This window comes from Prionailurus viverrinus, chromosome C1 (assembly GCF_022837055.1).
Source record: "Prionailurus viverrinus isolate Anna chromosome C1, UM_Priviv_1.0, whole genome shotgun sequence".
NCBI classification, from domain to species: domain Eukaryota; kingdom Metazoa; phylum Chordata; class Mammalia; order Carnivora; family Felidae; genus Prionailurus; species Prionailurus viverrinus.
The window spans coordinates 209,071,680-209,085,336 of record NC_062568.1 but is presented as its reverse complement, the minus strand read 5'-3'; the positions used below and the strand labels follow the sequence as shown (position 1 = coordinate 209,085,336).

Genomic DNA, 13,657 nt, shown 5'->3' with positions numbered 1-13,657 from the left:
GATGGCTCAGAGCCTGGAGCCTGTTTCCGATTCTGTGTCTCCCTCTCTCTCTGCCCCTCCCCCGTTCATGCTCTGTCTCTCTCTGTCCCAAAAATAAATAAACATTGAAAAAAAATTTTAAAGATAAGCTTTAAAAGAAAATAAGATACAAGATAAGCGTTTTTCTTAGATATTCTTTTTTTTCTGTGAAAATGGTAACTTTGTGTTTTATTATAGAATCCCTTTTTTAAAAACATCAATAATGACCAATATTCCCACCACTCCACCCCCACCCCACAGACCGCATATAACGCACCAGAGCTGACGCCCATTCGTACATCCCACCCACAGATGGAAATGTCTGCTCTCCACAGAAGGAAGACACTCACTTTAGCAGTTGTATGCCCTTCATGTCAAAAGTTTCCATCAGAATGACACCTTCCACCAGAGAAAAAAAAAATAAAAATTTGTTCAGAAGTAACCTAAGCTTGTTTTTAAGTATTTAGAAAACCGTTTCCAACTTGTTCCTCCCTAAATATGCTCATCTATGTTTGTAAAAATGTACACTCATTTCTATTAAACTGAACTCTTGGGTTCCTAAATTGACTCTTAAAGGGGATCCTATTATTCTGTTTTGATTTCCTTCCTTTGTTAACTGCCACTTAAGGAAAAAATGACTCATTCTCCAAGTTGCCGTGGTTTTCATTTTTAAATTTTACACATTTTGCCAAAATCTCCTATGTTAAAAGTATCACACAATCTGTGTCATAAACACAGCCTCTGTCGGCGAGGCATAATAAACAGTGGATTTTCCGCGTTTCTCATCTGGGACAGATGAATTTAGTTGGGTTAGCGAGGGTGACCCATGATGGTAGGCCACTACCAATCCCTTTGAGGATAATGGCCAAGGGAAAATTAAACATTGGGTGTCGGAAGCGGAGAAAGGAAGCCACATCAGAGTTTATTCCCGAGCCTTGTTCCTGAAGTGGCCTTTGTTACCCACAAGATGCAAAGGCAGATAAAGGTATTCCATCTGCTTAAATTAAAATAACACATTTTTGATGGGGCCACCTGGGTGGCTCAGTTGGCTAAGCATCCGACTTCAGCTCAGGTCATGATCTCACGGCTCCTTAAGTTTGAGCCCCTTGTCGTGCTCTGCGCTGACAGCTCAGAGCCTGGAGCCTGCTTCAGATTCTGTGTCTCTCTCTCTCCGCTCCTCCCCCGTTCACGCTCTCTCTCTTTCTCAAAAATAAATAAACATTAAAAAAATTTTAAATAACACATTTTTTTCTGAACGCATATAATTTTATCATCCACCAAAGTACTTTTAAAAATACATCCTTTAAAGAAGAGAGGAAAACAGGAATACCTATTATGACATTCAATTTCCTTCAGACAGTAATTTTCTTGGAATGTGGCTGAAGTTCAGATCCAAATCAAAGATGATAGAACCTCTGGCTGAGTCATCGGCAATCAAATTATTTTTTCTCCCCCAAGAAAAGTCATTTGGTAAAATTTGACATGCATTCATGATTTAAAATTAAAAACTTAATGTCTGCACAAACCAGGAGCAGAAGGGAACTTAACCTGACTGATTACATTTATCAAAAAAATCCCCTGAAAATATCCCCTATAGATAAGATGGAAAAGACTAGTACTTTGTACTGTAGGACCAGCACTAAGTCAATCAGAAAAGACATAAAAGACAAAGGACTAGAAAGGAAGAAACTATTATTATAGTAAATAACACAATTATCTGTACAGAAAACCCCCCAAAATCTACATACATACTACCGGAAGTAAAGGTTTAAGGGGCACCTGGGTGCTTCAGTGGGGTGAGCATCCAACTCTTGATTTCAGCTCAGGTCATGATCTCAGTCGTGAGACTGAGCCCTGTGTCAGGCTCCACGCTCAGAGTGGACTCTCTCTCTCCCCCCCACCCCTCTGTCTCTGTCTCTCTCCCTGCTCCTCTCCTGCTCGAGGTCTCTCTCTCAAAATAAATAAATAAACATTAAAAAAAGAGAAGGTTTAGCAAGGAGGCTGGCTATAAACTAATAGAAACAAATCAATTATATCTTTATACTCCCACAATAAACACAATCATCTAAAAAGCAAACACAAGGGCCACCTGGCCGGCTCCGTCGGTAAAGCACGCAACTCTTGATCTCCAGGTGGTGAGTTTGAGCCCCGTGTTGCGGTGGAGACTATTTAAAAATAGTAACAAATAAAAATATAACTATGGGGGCACCTGGGTGGCTCAGTCGGTTAAGCGTCCGACTCTTGGTTCCAGCTCAGGTCGTGATTTCACAGTTCATGAGTTCGAGCCCCGCGTCGGGCCCTGTGCCGACAGTGTGGAGCCTGCTTGGGATTCTTTCTCTCTCCCTCTCCCTCTGCCCCTCCCCTGCTCTTGCTCTCTCACTCTCCCAAAATAAATAAACTTAATAGAAAAATAAATAAAACAAAATTACAAAATAAGAAGGTGCTAGAAATAAATCTAATAAAAGATGTACGAGCAAAGCTTCTGGAGAAACTTTATAAAACTCTGTGGGACATTGAATTAAATACTCGTATTACCGAGGATCAAGAGTTTTTATAAAGCTACTGTAACCAAGACAGTGTGGTACTGGCACAGGGACAGACTCGTTGACCAGTGGAACAGAACAGAGAGCTCAGGAACAGACCCACGGATATGGAGAACTTGGAGAGGGACAGAGGCAGTAGTGTAGATCCATGGGGAAATGGACCATGGAATAAACGACACCAGGTCTGGCGGTTATCGGCATACAGGGCTCAAAATTGGACCATCACCTCCCAGCACACACAATAATCAGTTCTTGAGAGATTACACTTAAAACTTTCAGAATAAAAGGTGTGGAAGTATCTTTATGATACTGAGGCGTCGAAGGGTTTCTTTCATCAAGAGACAAAAATGCGTTGACGATGTAAGAAACGAGTTGTAAACTTAACCAGAGTCAGAACTTTTTTGCCGATTACTGGAAAGACGGAGAAGGCCATGATGAAAAAGAGAAAAAAATTACAAACAAAGCAGATATTCATGATACGTACAGGCGACCAAAGATTATTATCGCGAATATATAAAGAATGACGAACCAATAAGAAGAAGACAACCAAGTGTTTAAAAACAAGCAAACAACATGAGCAAGCGTGTCACAAAAAGAAACACCAGTGATATAAAAACACGGGATGAGATGCTCATCAGTAATTCAGGAAATACAAAATAAGACCACAGTGAAACCGCCCTCTAAAACCCACTAGATGGGCAAAATCGAGAGTCTGCCAATCCCAGATGGTAGCAACGATGGGATTTGGTGAGGCTGACAAGACCATGAGTTAGAACTACTGCTCTGAGAAGCGTTGAGCACAGTAGCAGAGTTATATTGTTCAAACATATTTTCTGGTCCTCCCTGCGCAAAGATGACGCTCTCTGCCCTGTTCGATGCCAGCCTCGCCACATGACTCGCTCTAAAGGTTAGACTCTAACCAACCAGCTCTGAGCAAAGTGGCACGTATGCCTTTGCCCTGAGATGGCCAGTGTTCCAAGTAGAAGCTCCCCCTCCCCCTATATCCGAGTGAAGTCACGTGGGACGGAGCCACTCTCAGCCTGCCGTGGCCATGTAATGATAGCAAGAAATGCTTGTTTTGTCCAAGTCCATGAAGATTGGGGGGGGGGGGCAGGGAGAGACATTTGTTATTTCTGCATAACTTAGTTTATAAAGTTGAACATTCATATGCCCAAAGGTCCAGAAATTTCACTCGGAGGAAGTTTCCCTAGAGACACTCTTCCACAAGACACACATGAAAAAAAACATTCATACCGGGGCGCTTGGGTGGCTCAGTCGGTTAAGCGTCCGACTTCGGCTCAGGTCATGATCTTGTGCATGAGTTCGAGCCCCGCATCGGGCTCTGTGCTGACAGCTCAGAGCCTGGAGCCTGTTTCAGATTCTGTGTCTCCCTCTCTCTCTGACCCTCCCCCGTACATGCTCTGTCTCTCCCTGTCTCAAAAATAAATAAATGTTAAAAAAAAAATTCATACCAACATTGCCTATAATTGCAAAAAAAAAAAACTGCAAATGACTCACATATCTTTTGATTCAGAACGCATTGATAAATTATGGTATATTTGCAAAATTATACAATCGTTAAAATGAATGCATTCTAGTTACACACAATTATAGGAATGAATCTTATAAATAGAATTTTGAGTGATTAAACCAGGTCACATACAGTGTAATATCATTGTCATAAGGCTAAAAAACAAGCAAAACTAAATAACGTAGTTTTGGAGTACATAAATATGTGAGCAATGATTTTTTTTAAAGCAAGGGAATCGATCGAACTGATGTTCCTGAGAGACGGTGCCTGGGGGTGAGGTGGAGAGGTAGGCAGAAGATGAGGGAGGAAAAGCAACACGGAGAGGATGCTCTGACCCTGACCCTGACCCTATAAAGGGTCAGATGTTACATATTTTAGGCTTTATGGGCCATACAGTCTCTTGCACAACTACTCAACTCTGCTGTTGTGATGCAAAAGCCACCTGAGTGTGGCTGAGTGTTCCCATAAAATTTTATTTATGGACTCCGAAATTTTAATTTTACATACATACATACATACATACATGTCATGAGATATTAGTCTTATTTTGATTTGTTTTTCACAACTTAAACATGTAAAAATCACGTTTAGCTCAGAAGCCATACAAAGCCTCAGATTTGGTCCTTCGGGGTCTGGCAACTTCTGCTCTCGGACCCTGGTTGGGCTACGGGCTCACGGGTGTTCATTCTAGAATTGTTCATTCCTACCCGTTTCCTCGATTAGTATATCAAATATTATGTTTAATGGTTTTAAGAATTAAAAACACATAAGCCAATTCTTTTTAATGGGCAAAACAGATGAAGGGGCTCAAGAGACACAAACTTCCAGTTGTAAAATAAATAAGGCACCGGGATGACGAGTATAGCACAGGGAGTACAGTCAATGACACTGTAATGACATCCTATGGTGACAGATTGGGACTACACTTATAATCGTGGTGAGCTTGAGTAATGTACAGAATTGAGCCACTATGTTCTACACTGGAAACGAATATAACATTGCTTGTCAATTACACTTCACTAGTAAATTAAAAAAAAAAAACATTAAACAACAACAACAACAACAAAACATAAACCCTGTCTCAGAGAGGAGAGTCACAAAGCAGAAGACACAAGGGTGGAGGGGACCACAAGATGTGCAAAGACATCCGAACTCTTTCCAAAACTCTTCCTGAAGGTCTGAGATATTTTGCCCTTGACCTCAAATTTGGGCCCTGTCATAATTTCCCTCCTCACATTAGTAGAGCTCATTGTGTCGAATGTCTGAACCAAAGGAAGATTTGGTTGGGGGTATTTCCTGCATCTTATGGCTTTTTGTCCTATTAGCACACACACACACGCACACACACACACACATACACACACACACAAAACGGAATTAAACTTGATTATCATTTTAGGTGGACCATTGGCCCACGTGATTTCATTTGAAGTATAAGTCTCTTTAGAATTCAAAAAAAAAAAAAAGAAAGAAAGAAAGAAAGAAAGAAAGAAAGAAAAGAAAAGAAAGCATCTCAAGGCTATTAAACATTATCTAGAAAATGTCCTGGTCCCACACATCCACTTAAAAGGGATACATTTTTTAAAGGCCAACCTGTTAGCATTCTGAGAAAACTTGGGGGGTAATCCTGAGTCTTATCTAGGATGGTCTTTTTCGATTTAGAAAGCTACGATAGAGGGATCACTCATGTTTCTGTGCTGATTCTTCTCAAGACAGTCCCAGCGGCTGCTTCACAGAACAGTGTGAACACATTCTCCTTCTTCTTCTTCTGGAAATCGGCAGCTACAGCCATCTTCCTCTTGGGCGGTTTGTACTGGTCTCATAAACGCTGAAAAGTAATTTAAAAGTGAGTCATCTTTTGTTGTTGGCCTTAACCATTGAACAGCCCGGTTCCATAAATCACAGTCACAGGACATCTTCTAGCAACCGCGCTCAACTTTGAACAAGTTCATCGACAAGAAAAGCGATAGCACGCACGGAAGAGCTTTTTCTCAGGATCGTTTGCAATCTCTTTTTGCCAGTTACTCTTATTGGCCCTGAACAATGATTGTCTTTATTTGCTGCAAGGGCTTAAAAACTCGAGCGTGAATCACTGGAGCATAAAATTAGTCATATCCCGAACGCAAGCACAGTTTCAATTCAGCGGTGCTTATTTGAGTCCTGAGGTGCTTCGATTACACCCTAGACACTTTCTTTTGAAGAAAATGCTTATGGCCCAAGATATTAGATACTCCCACCACTTCCATCTCTGCAATGAAAGAACTGATTTGCGCATTCGCTCCCAGGTTTCCTTTGACGCGTTGGTGTGAAGTAATTTGTGTTACCAACGAGCAGCTCGGCATCTTAAACTGAGGTTTTTTTTTTTGAGTAGCGTGACAAAGCAAAAGCACCTGCCTCGATATCACATGCTCCTTACTATAAAAAATCACTGAAGGGAGTGACCTCACCCAGACGGCAACCGCGCGTGCTCCTGACTTTGCTTCCCCTTCACAAGAAGAACGACTAAAGACTATTCAAGGGTTGGGGCGCCTGGGTGGCTCAGTCGGTTAAGCGGCCGGCTTCGGCTCGGGTCATGATCTCGCGGTCCGTGAGTTCGAGCCCCGCGTCGGGCTCTGGGCTGACAGGTCAGAGCCTGGGGCCTGTTTCAGATTCTGTGTCTCCCTCTCTCTGACCCTCCCCTGTTCACACTCTGTCTCTCCCTGTCTCAAAAATAAATAAATGTTAAAAAAAAATAAAAAAAAAAAAGACTATTCAAGGGCAAGACACCACTGGCAGAACCCTAGGACGCAGGTGTGAGGCCGAAGCATGCCCCACCTCGACACTACAGAGGTCAAGACAGACTGTATTAGAAGAGTGAGAGAAGCAGCCGCTGTTGACCTCGATGCCCCTCCATCAGGCCAGCACAGCACCACATAGAGAGGTTCTCCCTGAGCCTCCGGCCCCTCCAGTGCCAAAGAAAAGAGAACCCCCAGGGGACCACCAGCCTCTCCCAGCACTAGGGCCGCTTTGCGGGAGCCCCTGCTCTGATCTCACGCCACTGGGACGGCAGAGGAATCTTCAGGGTCCAACCACTGGGAATCTGACGGCAGCGGAGAAGGGGGAGGCGCTTACGGCCACCAGCGCACAGATCCTGGCCTACGGAGTACGTACTTGAGAAGCCCGAGTAGCAAACACGACCAGTAGCTTGTTCTTCTGCAGAGCCAAGTTGAGGGCTCACCCTGAACAGGGAAGCTGACAGGGTGCAAATCTGCCTGATTCAGACCCTCGAGCAAGGGGGTTTGGCCAGGCCCAGGCAAGGAGCTGAACCACAGCTCCACCTGCTGTGGGGAATGTCTTCCAGCCCCATGTGACCCGAAGGGCCGGCGACAACCCCTGCAAGCCCAAATTCAATAGCCGGCGAAAGTATCTTTCAGGAATGAAGGGGAAATCGAGACACTCTCGGCTGAAAAACTAAGAGAATTTGACACCAGAAGTTCTAGCCAGCACATGGGGCTCCTGGGTAGCTCAGTCGGTTGAGCATCTGACTTCAGCTCAGGTCATGATCTTACGGCTCATGAGTTTGAGCCCTGCGTCAGGCTCTGTGCTGACAGCTCAGAGCCTGGAGCCTGCTTCAGATTCTGTGTCTCCCTCCTTCTCTGCCCCTCCCCTGCTCACGCTCTCTCTCTCTCTCTCTCTCTCAAAACTAAGTAAATATTTAAAAAATTGAAAAGAAAAAGAAGTTCTAGTCAGCACAGTAAGTCAAAAAAAAAAAAGACATACAGTTTGGAAAGGAAAAAATAAAACCGTCTCTATTTGCAGATCACATTATGGTCCATGTAAAATCCCCGGGAATTCACAAAATCCTCCCATGACAAACAAGTGAGTTCAACAAAATCGGAATACTAGATCAAGTTACAAAAATCAACTGTATTCCGATAATAGTAGCAATGAAGAGGTGGAAACCAAAATTTAAGATATAAGACCACTTGCAATTGTTAAGAAACTTTAAATGCTAAGGCCTAAAGTTACCCAAATACGTACAGGACTTCTGTGCTGAAAACCACACAATGCTGACAAAAAAAATAAAAGAAAATATACATAAATTGGAGAGACATATTTTGTTGCACTGGAACACTTTACCTAGTAAAGACATCAGTTCTCACCCAATTGATATACAGGCTGAACACAACTGCTTTCAGAATCCCAGCTGACTTTTTTGTAGATACAGATAAGATTGTCCTAAAATTTATATGGCAATGAGAAGGGACCAGGACAGCCGAAACAATTTTTAAAAAGGAGACTAAAGTGGCAAGAACCCACCGCCCCTCTACCGAAACTCAAAACTTGTTTTATAGCTGCTGTCATCAAGACTGTGTGGTATGGGCGGGGAGTAAGCACACAGATCAGTGGAACGAAAGAGAGAAACCAGAAATAGCACCCACGCAAGTACTGCCCACTGATTTTTTGACCAGGTCACAAAAGCAATTCACTGAAGAAGGATGGATGCTTTCGACAAGTGATACCGGAACAAGTGGACGTCCCCAGGCAAAGTAAGTAGATAAATAAATGAATAGGTAACACTGAAAAAACTCCTGATGTAAACCTTTCACACCTTATATAGCACTTAGCTAAAATTAAACCATGGATTTCAATGTAAAACGTTTAGAAGATGACACAGGGGAGAGTAAAAATCTTTGCGATCCAGAACTTGAAGAGTTCTCAGACGTGACTCCGTAAATTAAAACAAAACAAAACAAAAAAACTGGCAAGTTGGATTTATCGAAATTAAAACCTTTCTCTCTAGGGGCACCTGGCTGGCTCAGTCGGTGGAGCACGCGACTCTTGACCTCAGGGTTGTGAGGTGGGGTCCCACGTTGGGTGTCGCGATGACTTAAAAATAAAGTCTTTAAAAAAATAAAAGTAAAGTAAAACCTTTTTCTCCGCAGAAGACCCCGGGAAGAGGAAGAAAAGGCGAGCTGCAGAGTGGGGCCAAACAATGAAACCACACACCTGACGAAGGCCTCATCTAGAAGATATGGAGAACTCTCAAATGTCAACAGTAAGACAGGCAAACAAAAGTCCAATCGGAAAGCAGACCGAAGGCGTGAAGGAACCTTTCACTGAGGAAAACGCACAGATGGAAAGTCAGTACATGAAAAGATGTCTGTTCGCTCCCTAGGGCAAGGCAACTGAAGACCAAAGTAACCCACCACCGTAGGCCTCTTCGAAAAGCTGCGTAAGACACCGTGGCTGCACAAAATGCTGGTAAGGATGAGGAGACGTGATCACTCACACCGCTGGTGCGATGTCAAAGGGCACGACTCCTCTGGAAAATAGTTGAGCAGTTTCTTCAAACAACAAACATACGCCTACCATATGACCCAGAAATTGCCCTCCTGGGCATTTATGCCAGAGATACGAAAGTGTAAGTCCACGCGAAACTTGTGCGCGATTACTCACAAAGACTTTACATGCAATAGTGAGAAACTGGAACAACCAAAATGTCTCTCGGTAGGTGAATGGTCAAACAAACCGAGCTTCAATGATGCCACGGAATGCTGGTCGATGGTAAAGGAAAAACAAAAAAAAGGCCACTGTGGAAGCACATTAGACCTCGGGATCTCAGGGACATCGACCTGAGTGAAAAAAATCCATTCTTAAAAGGTCACACGCTTATAATCCACTTCTTATATTGCATGCTTCTATCTATATCACCTTCTTAGAGTGTCAGGTGTAGGAAATAGACTCGTGACTGCCAGGAGTTGGGGCGGGGGGAGGAAGCGGATGTGACCACAGGGGACCTGCAGGATGGGGATCCTTGCGGGGAGGGGACAGTTCTGTATTGATTGCGCCGGAGTTTATGCCAGTCCACGCGCGTGATCAGGTGACAGACAGCTGTGCACACACGACACGCCCATGTCAACTGCCCGGTTCGGATATTGTGCTACGGTTAGGGAGGATGCAACCCCATGAGTGGCACGCGAGACTTTCCTGTACTGTCTTTACAACGTCCCGTACACCTATAGTTATTTCAAAACAGAAAGTTTGTGTAAACGACCTAAAACCTTAAAAAATGGATTACAGTTCATCGCATCTCACTAATTGCCCATCACTACTCTCCCGAAGCATTTTTATAAAGAACTCCATTGTAACCGGGGCTGAAGGTGGGAAGGATAACTCTTTAAATCAGAGGTTTTGGTAAGAGCTGAGGGGGGATAACTCTGTTTTCCCGTGCATTGTGGGATTTTAGCAGCCTCCCTGACTCCTTTCACCAGGTGCCCTCCACCCCCTCAAGGTTGTGACCACTCAAACTGTCTCCAGACATTGCCCAATTGCCAAATTGCCCCTGCTCGAAACCATTGTGCTGTACTAACCCCCCAAAAAGAAACTTTTCCTTTCTGCTATAAACACTCTTGCCTCAAAAGAGCTCGTAACAAATACAACTGTGTTGGTCTTACGTCGTTTGAATAAATACAGGAGTTTCTTTCTGCTGTGTTTAACAATAGAGAAACGGAGTGCCAGAAAGAACACCAGGAACAGCACGGCAGCTGACATCAGCGCAAGGAAGACGACGAGGATCTGGGAGGTAGGACCTTCAAAACAGAGCAAAAGGAAAAATGCAAAATGCATGCAGATACACAGTTTTGCAAATATGCTCATATCTACATAGGTATAGGTTACACTGGTAAACCCCCATTCGCAAAGACAAGTGGTACCTTGGACATCTCGAACCAGCTAACCTGATCAACTTGCCTGCGTATAAGAGACCTCTTTTTAAAAACCTAAGTAATTTTCCTAGAGGCCCACACACATTAAGTACTTTGGCTTCTCTAGAATATAGAAAATATGGGACTCCATAGCCACCTTTATTTCGCATTACCAAAGGTGAGGTGTTTGGGTCAAGTCTCACCTTGCTCTGCTTACTAAGGTGTGTGTCAAACTGCATGACAAACACTTGAAGAAAACTGGTGGGCTTCTAGATGCCAGGATACAAGAAGGGAGGCACGGAGGAGGTGCCTGTTGTAGGCAGAGATGTGAGACATCACGGCACTGGGGAGACTTCGATTCCGATCGGAAGAGCCATAATACATTCCCTCCGATTTAATAGCAAGGAGTCAGCTACCTGGATCTCTTGCAGGGGCGGGTATGGTGGCAGAGGTTGTACGTGGAAAGAAGTCGGACGAAGCTGGTCCACAGAGTACATCACGTTCCTTCGTCCCGTTCACAACTACAGACTTGCCATCCAACGAACAGCTTAGACGGTCCAATGAAAAGAGTTCAGAGAATTAATTTAGGTACAGATCATTCTCTTTAAAAATACTGACATTTCCCATCCAATAAAGCAGCCTAGTGACGAAGCCGTGTGGGTCTGGGTTCATAAAGATATTGTGGAAAATGCCCATTTGACTGGCTGGCTTCCTCCAGCTTTTACGGCTCTCCGTAGTTCATCCTATTCTGCCCACCTAACTGGAGTCTTCTTTCTTCCCAGGCTGCGGAGCCTTGTCCCATGACAGCTTGGTTCACTGTTGGGACTGGTTAGTCTCTCACCCTCCGTTTCTTTCTTTTTTTTTTTTTTTTAGTTTTTTAATCTTTATTTATTTTTGAGAGAGACAGAGCATGAGTGGGGGAGGGTGAGAGAGAGGGGGAGACACAGAATCTGAAGTATGTTCCAGGCTCCGAGCTGTCAGCACAGAGCCTCACATGGGGCTTGGACCCAAGGACCGCGAGATCATGACCTGAGCTGAAGTCGGGTACTTGACCGACTGAGCCACCCAGGTGCCCCAGATCACCCTTAATTTCTTAAATGTATCTGACCATGTCTGGCATATATGAAGGACAGACAACCTGGCATAAGCGTTAGGAGTTCTTAACCCTAGGACCTGTTGGCATCAGACAGACTAGGGTTTGAACCCAGGGTCTGTCCCTTTGCAGAATGACCATGGGCAAGTTAGAAAATCTCTCTGGGCCTCAGTTTTCTCATCTGCAAAATAAGGAATACATGCCCCCCCGGATTTTGTGAAGAGCAAATGAATGGCCCCAAGGACACACTTTTATGGGCTGGACTCTATGAACCCAGACCCACACATCCCAATAAATGGAAGCTATCATCATCACCGTCACCATCACCATCATCATCATTGTCCTTATTTCTTTTCCCCTGTCCCTTTACCTAATGTAAACCCACTCATTCTCCAAAGCCCAGTTCAATCCCACTTTCCACGCAGACTCGCTGACTTCTCTGAACTACTTGTGTCATAAGACGTTAAAAACAACAACACTTTTCCAATCTGTATGAACCAATATTTTTGTAAAACCTAAGAATGTAAATGTAAAATAATAATTAAAATGATTTTCCAGTAAGGGTGGCTAGCCTGGGTGGCTCAGTTGGTGAAGCGTCCAACTCTTGATCTCAGCTCAGGTTTTGATCTGGGGGTTGTGAGTTCAAGCCCCGTGCTGGGCTCTGCACCGGGTGTGAAACCTACTTATAAAATAAAAAAATAAAAATAAAAATAAAGATTTTCTAGCCAGAAAATCAAATGAAGAAAGAACAAAGGCATACAAAATACAAGACCTAAATTTTTATTAGGTGACTCTGCCGATTACCTCAAAAGTTTCTACATGCTTATTCTTTTAAAAAAAAATTTGTTTTAACGTTTATTTATTTTTGAGACAGAGAGAGACAGAGCATGAATGGGGAGGGTCAGAAAGAGGGAGACACAGAATCTGAAACAGGTTCCAGGCTCTGAGCTGTCAGCACAGAGCCCGATGCGGGGCTTGAACTCATGGACCGCAAGATCATGACCTGAGCTGAAGTCGGCCGCTTAACCAACTGAGCTACCCAGGCGCCCCAGCATGAACGGGGGGAGGGCCAGAGAGAGAGGGAGACACAGAATCCGAAGCAGGCTCCAGACTCTGAGCTGTCAGCACAGAGCCCGATGCGGGGTTTGAACTCACGGAGCATGAGATCATGACCTGAGCCGAAGTTGGACGCTCAACTGACTGAACCCCCCAGGCGCCCCTCTACATGTTTATTCTTAATGTGTGTGGTGTTCTTGCCACGGACAACCAACTGTCTGTAGGTCAGCACCCATCCGTGGACCACAATTTGAGTAGCTCTGGTCCTGATCACACAAGGCAACAAGCATATTCTCATGTATGCTGTTGGCTGTTTTACATCTGTGATGGTCGTGTCTGCCCAGGTAGATGTTATGTTTTTGGGGGTAGGAAATACACTTTACCCTTCCTGTACAATTCTCAGTGCTGGCATTGTACTTGAAGATGGGCTGGTCGATGAGGAAAGTAAGAGGCAGCAAAGAGATTGGAAGGCAACAGAACAGAACAGCTGGGGCTGAGGGGCTGATAGTAACAAAGTTCCAGCAAATCTGAGCTAAATGCTCTGGGCGTTGCTTCTGGAGAAAATGCCCACTTTGTGCATCAAATCACTATTACCTCATACTGCTCTCATGCTCTCTATTCATATGTCCTTCTATACCTATACTTGATAGATTTTTTAAGTAGGCTCCAAGGCCACATAAAGGCTTGAACTCACAACACTGAGATCAGGAGTCATGCGCTCTACCAACTG

At 44.0% G+C, this 13,657-nt stretch overlaps 1 protein-coding gene across 11 annotated transcripts in view; it reads right to left on the bottom strand.

Annotated features, from left to right (window-relative positions):
* Window positions 1–4,002: 4,002 nt before the first annotated feature.
* TNFRSF9 (TNF receptor superfamily member 9) overlaps window positions 4,003–13,657 on the bottom strand; it is a 29,073-nt gene continuing 19,418 nt past the window's right edge. For all 11 annotated transcript variants that reach the window (XM_047871941.1, XM_047871942.1, XM_047871940.1 and 8 more), the window contains 3 exons: window positions 11,195–11,325; window positions 10,530–10,664; window positions 4,003–5,920 (listed from right to left, as the gene is read on the bottom strand). In XM_047871941.1, coding sequence (XP_047727897.1) covers window positions 5,823–5,920; window positions 10,530–10,664; window positions 11,195–11,325 — 364 coding nt within the window. In that variant the 3' untranslated portion in view covers window positions 4,003–5,822. The remainder of the gene's footprint in view (window positions 5,921–10,529; window positions 10,665–11,194; window positions 11,326–13,657) is intronic.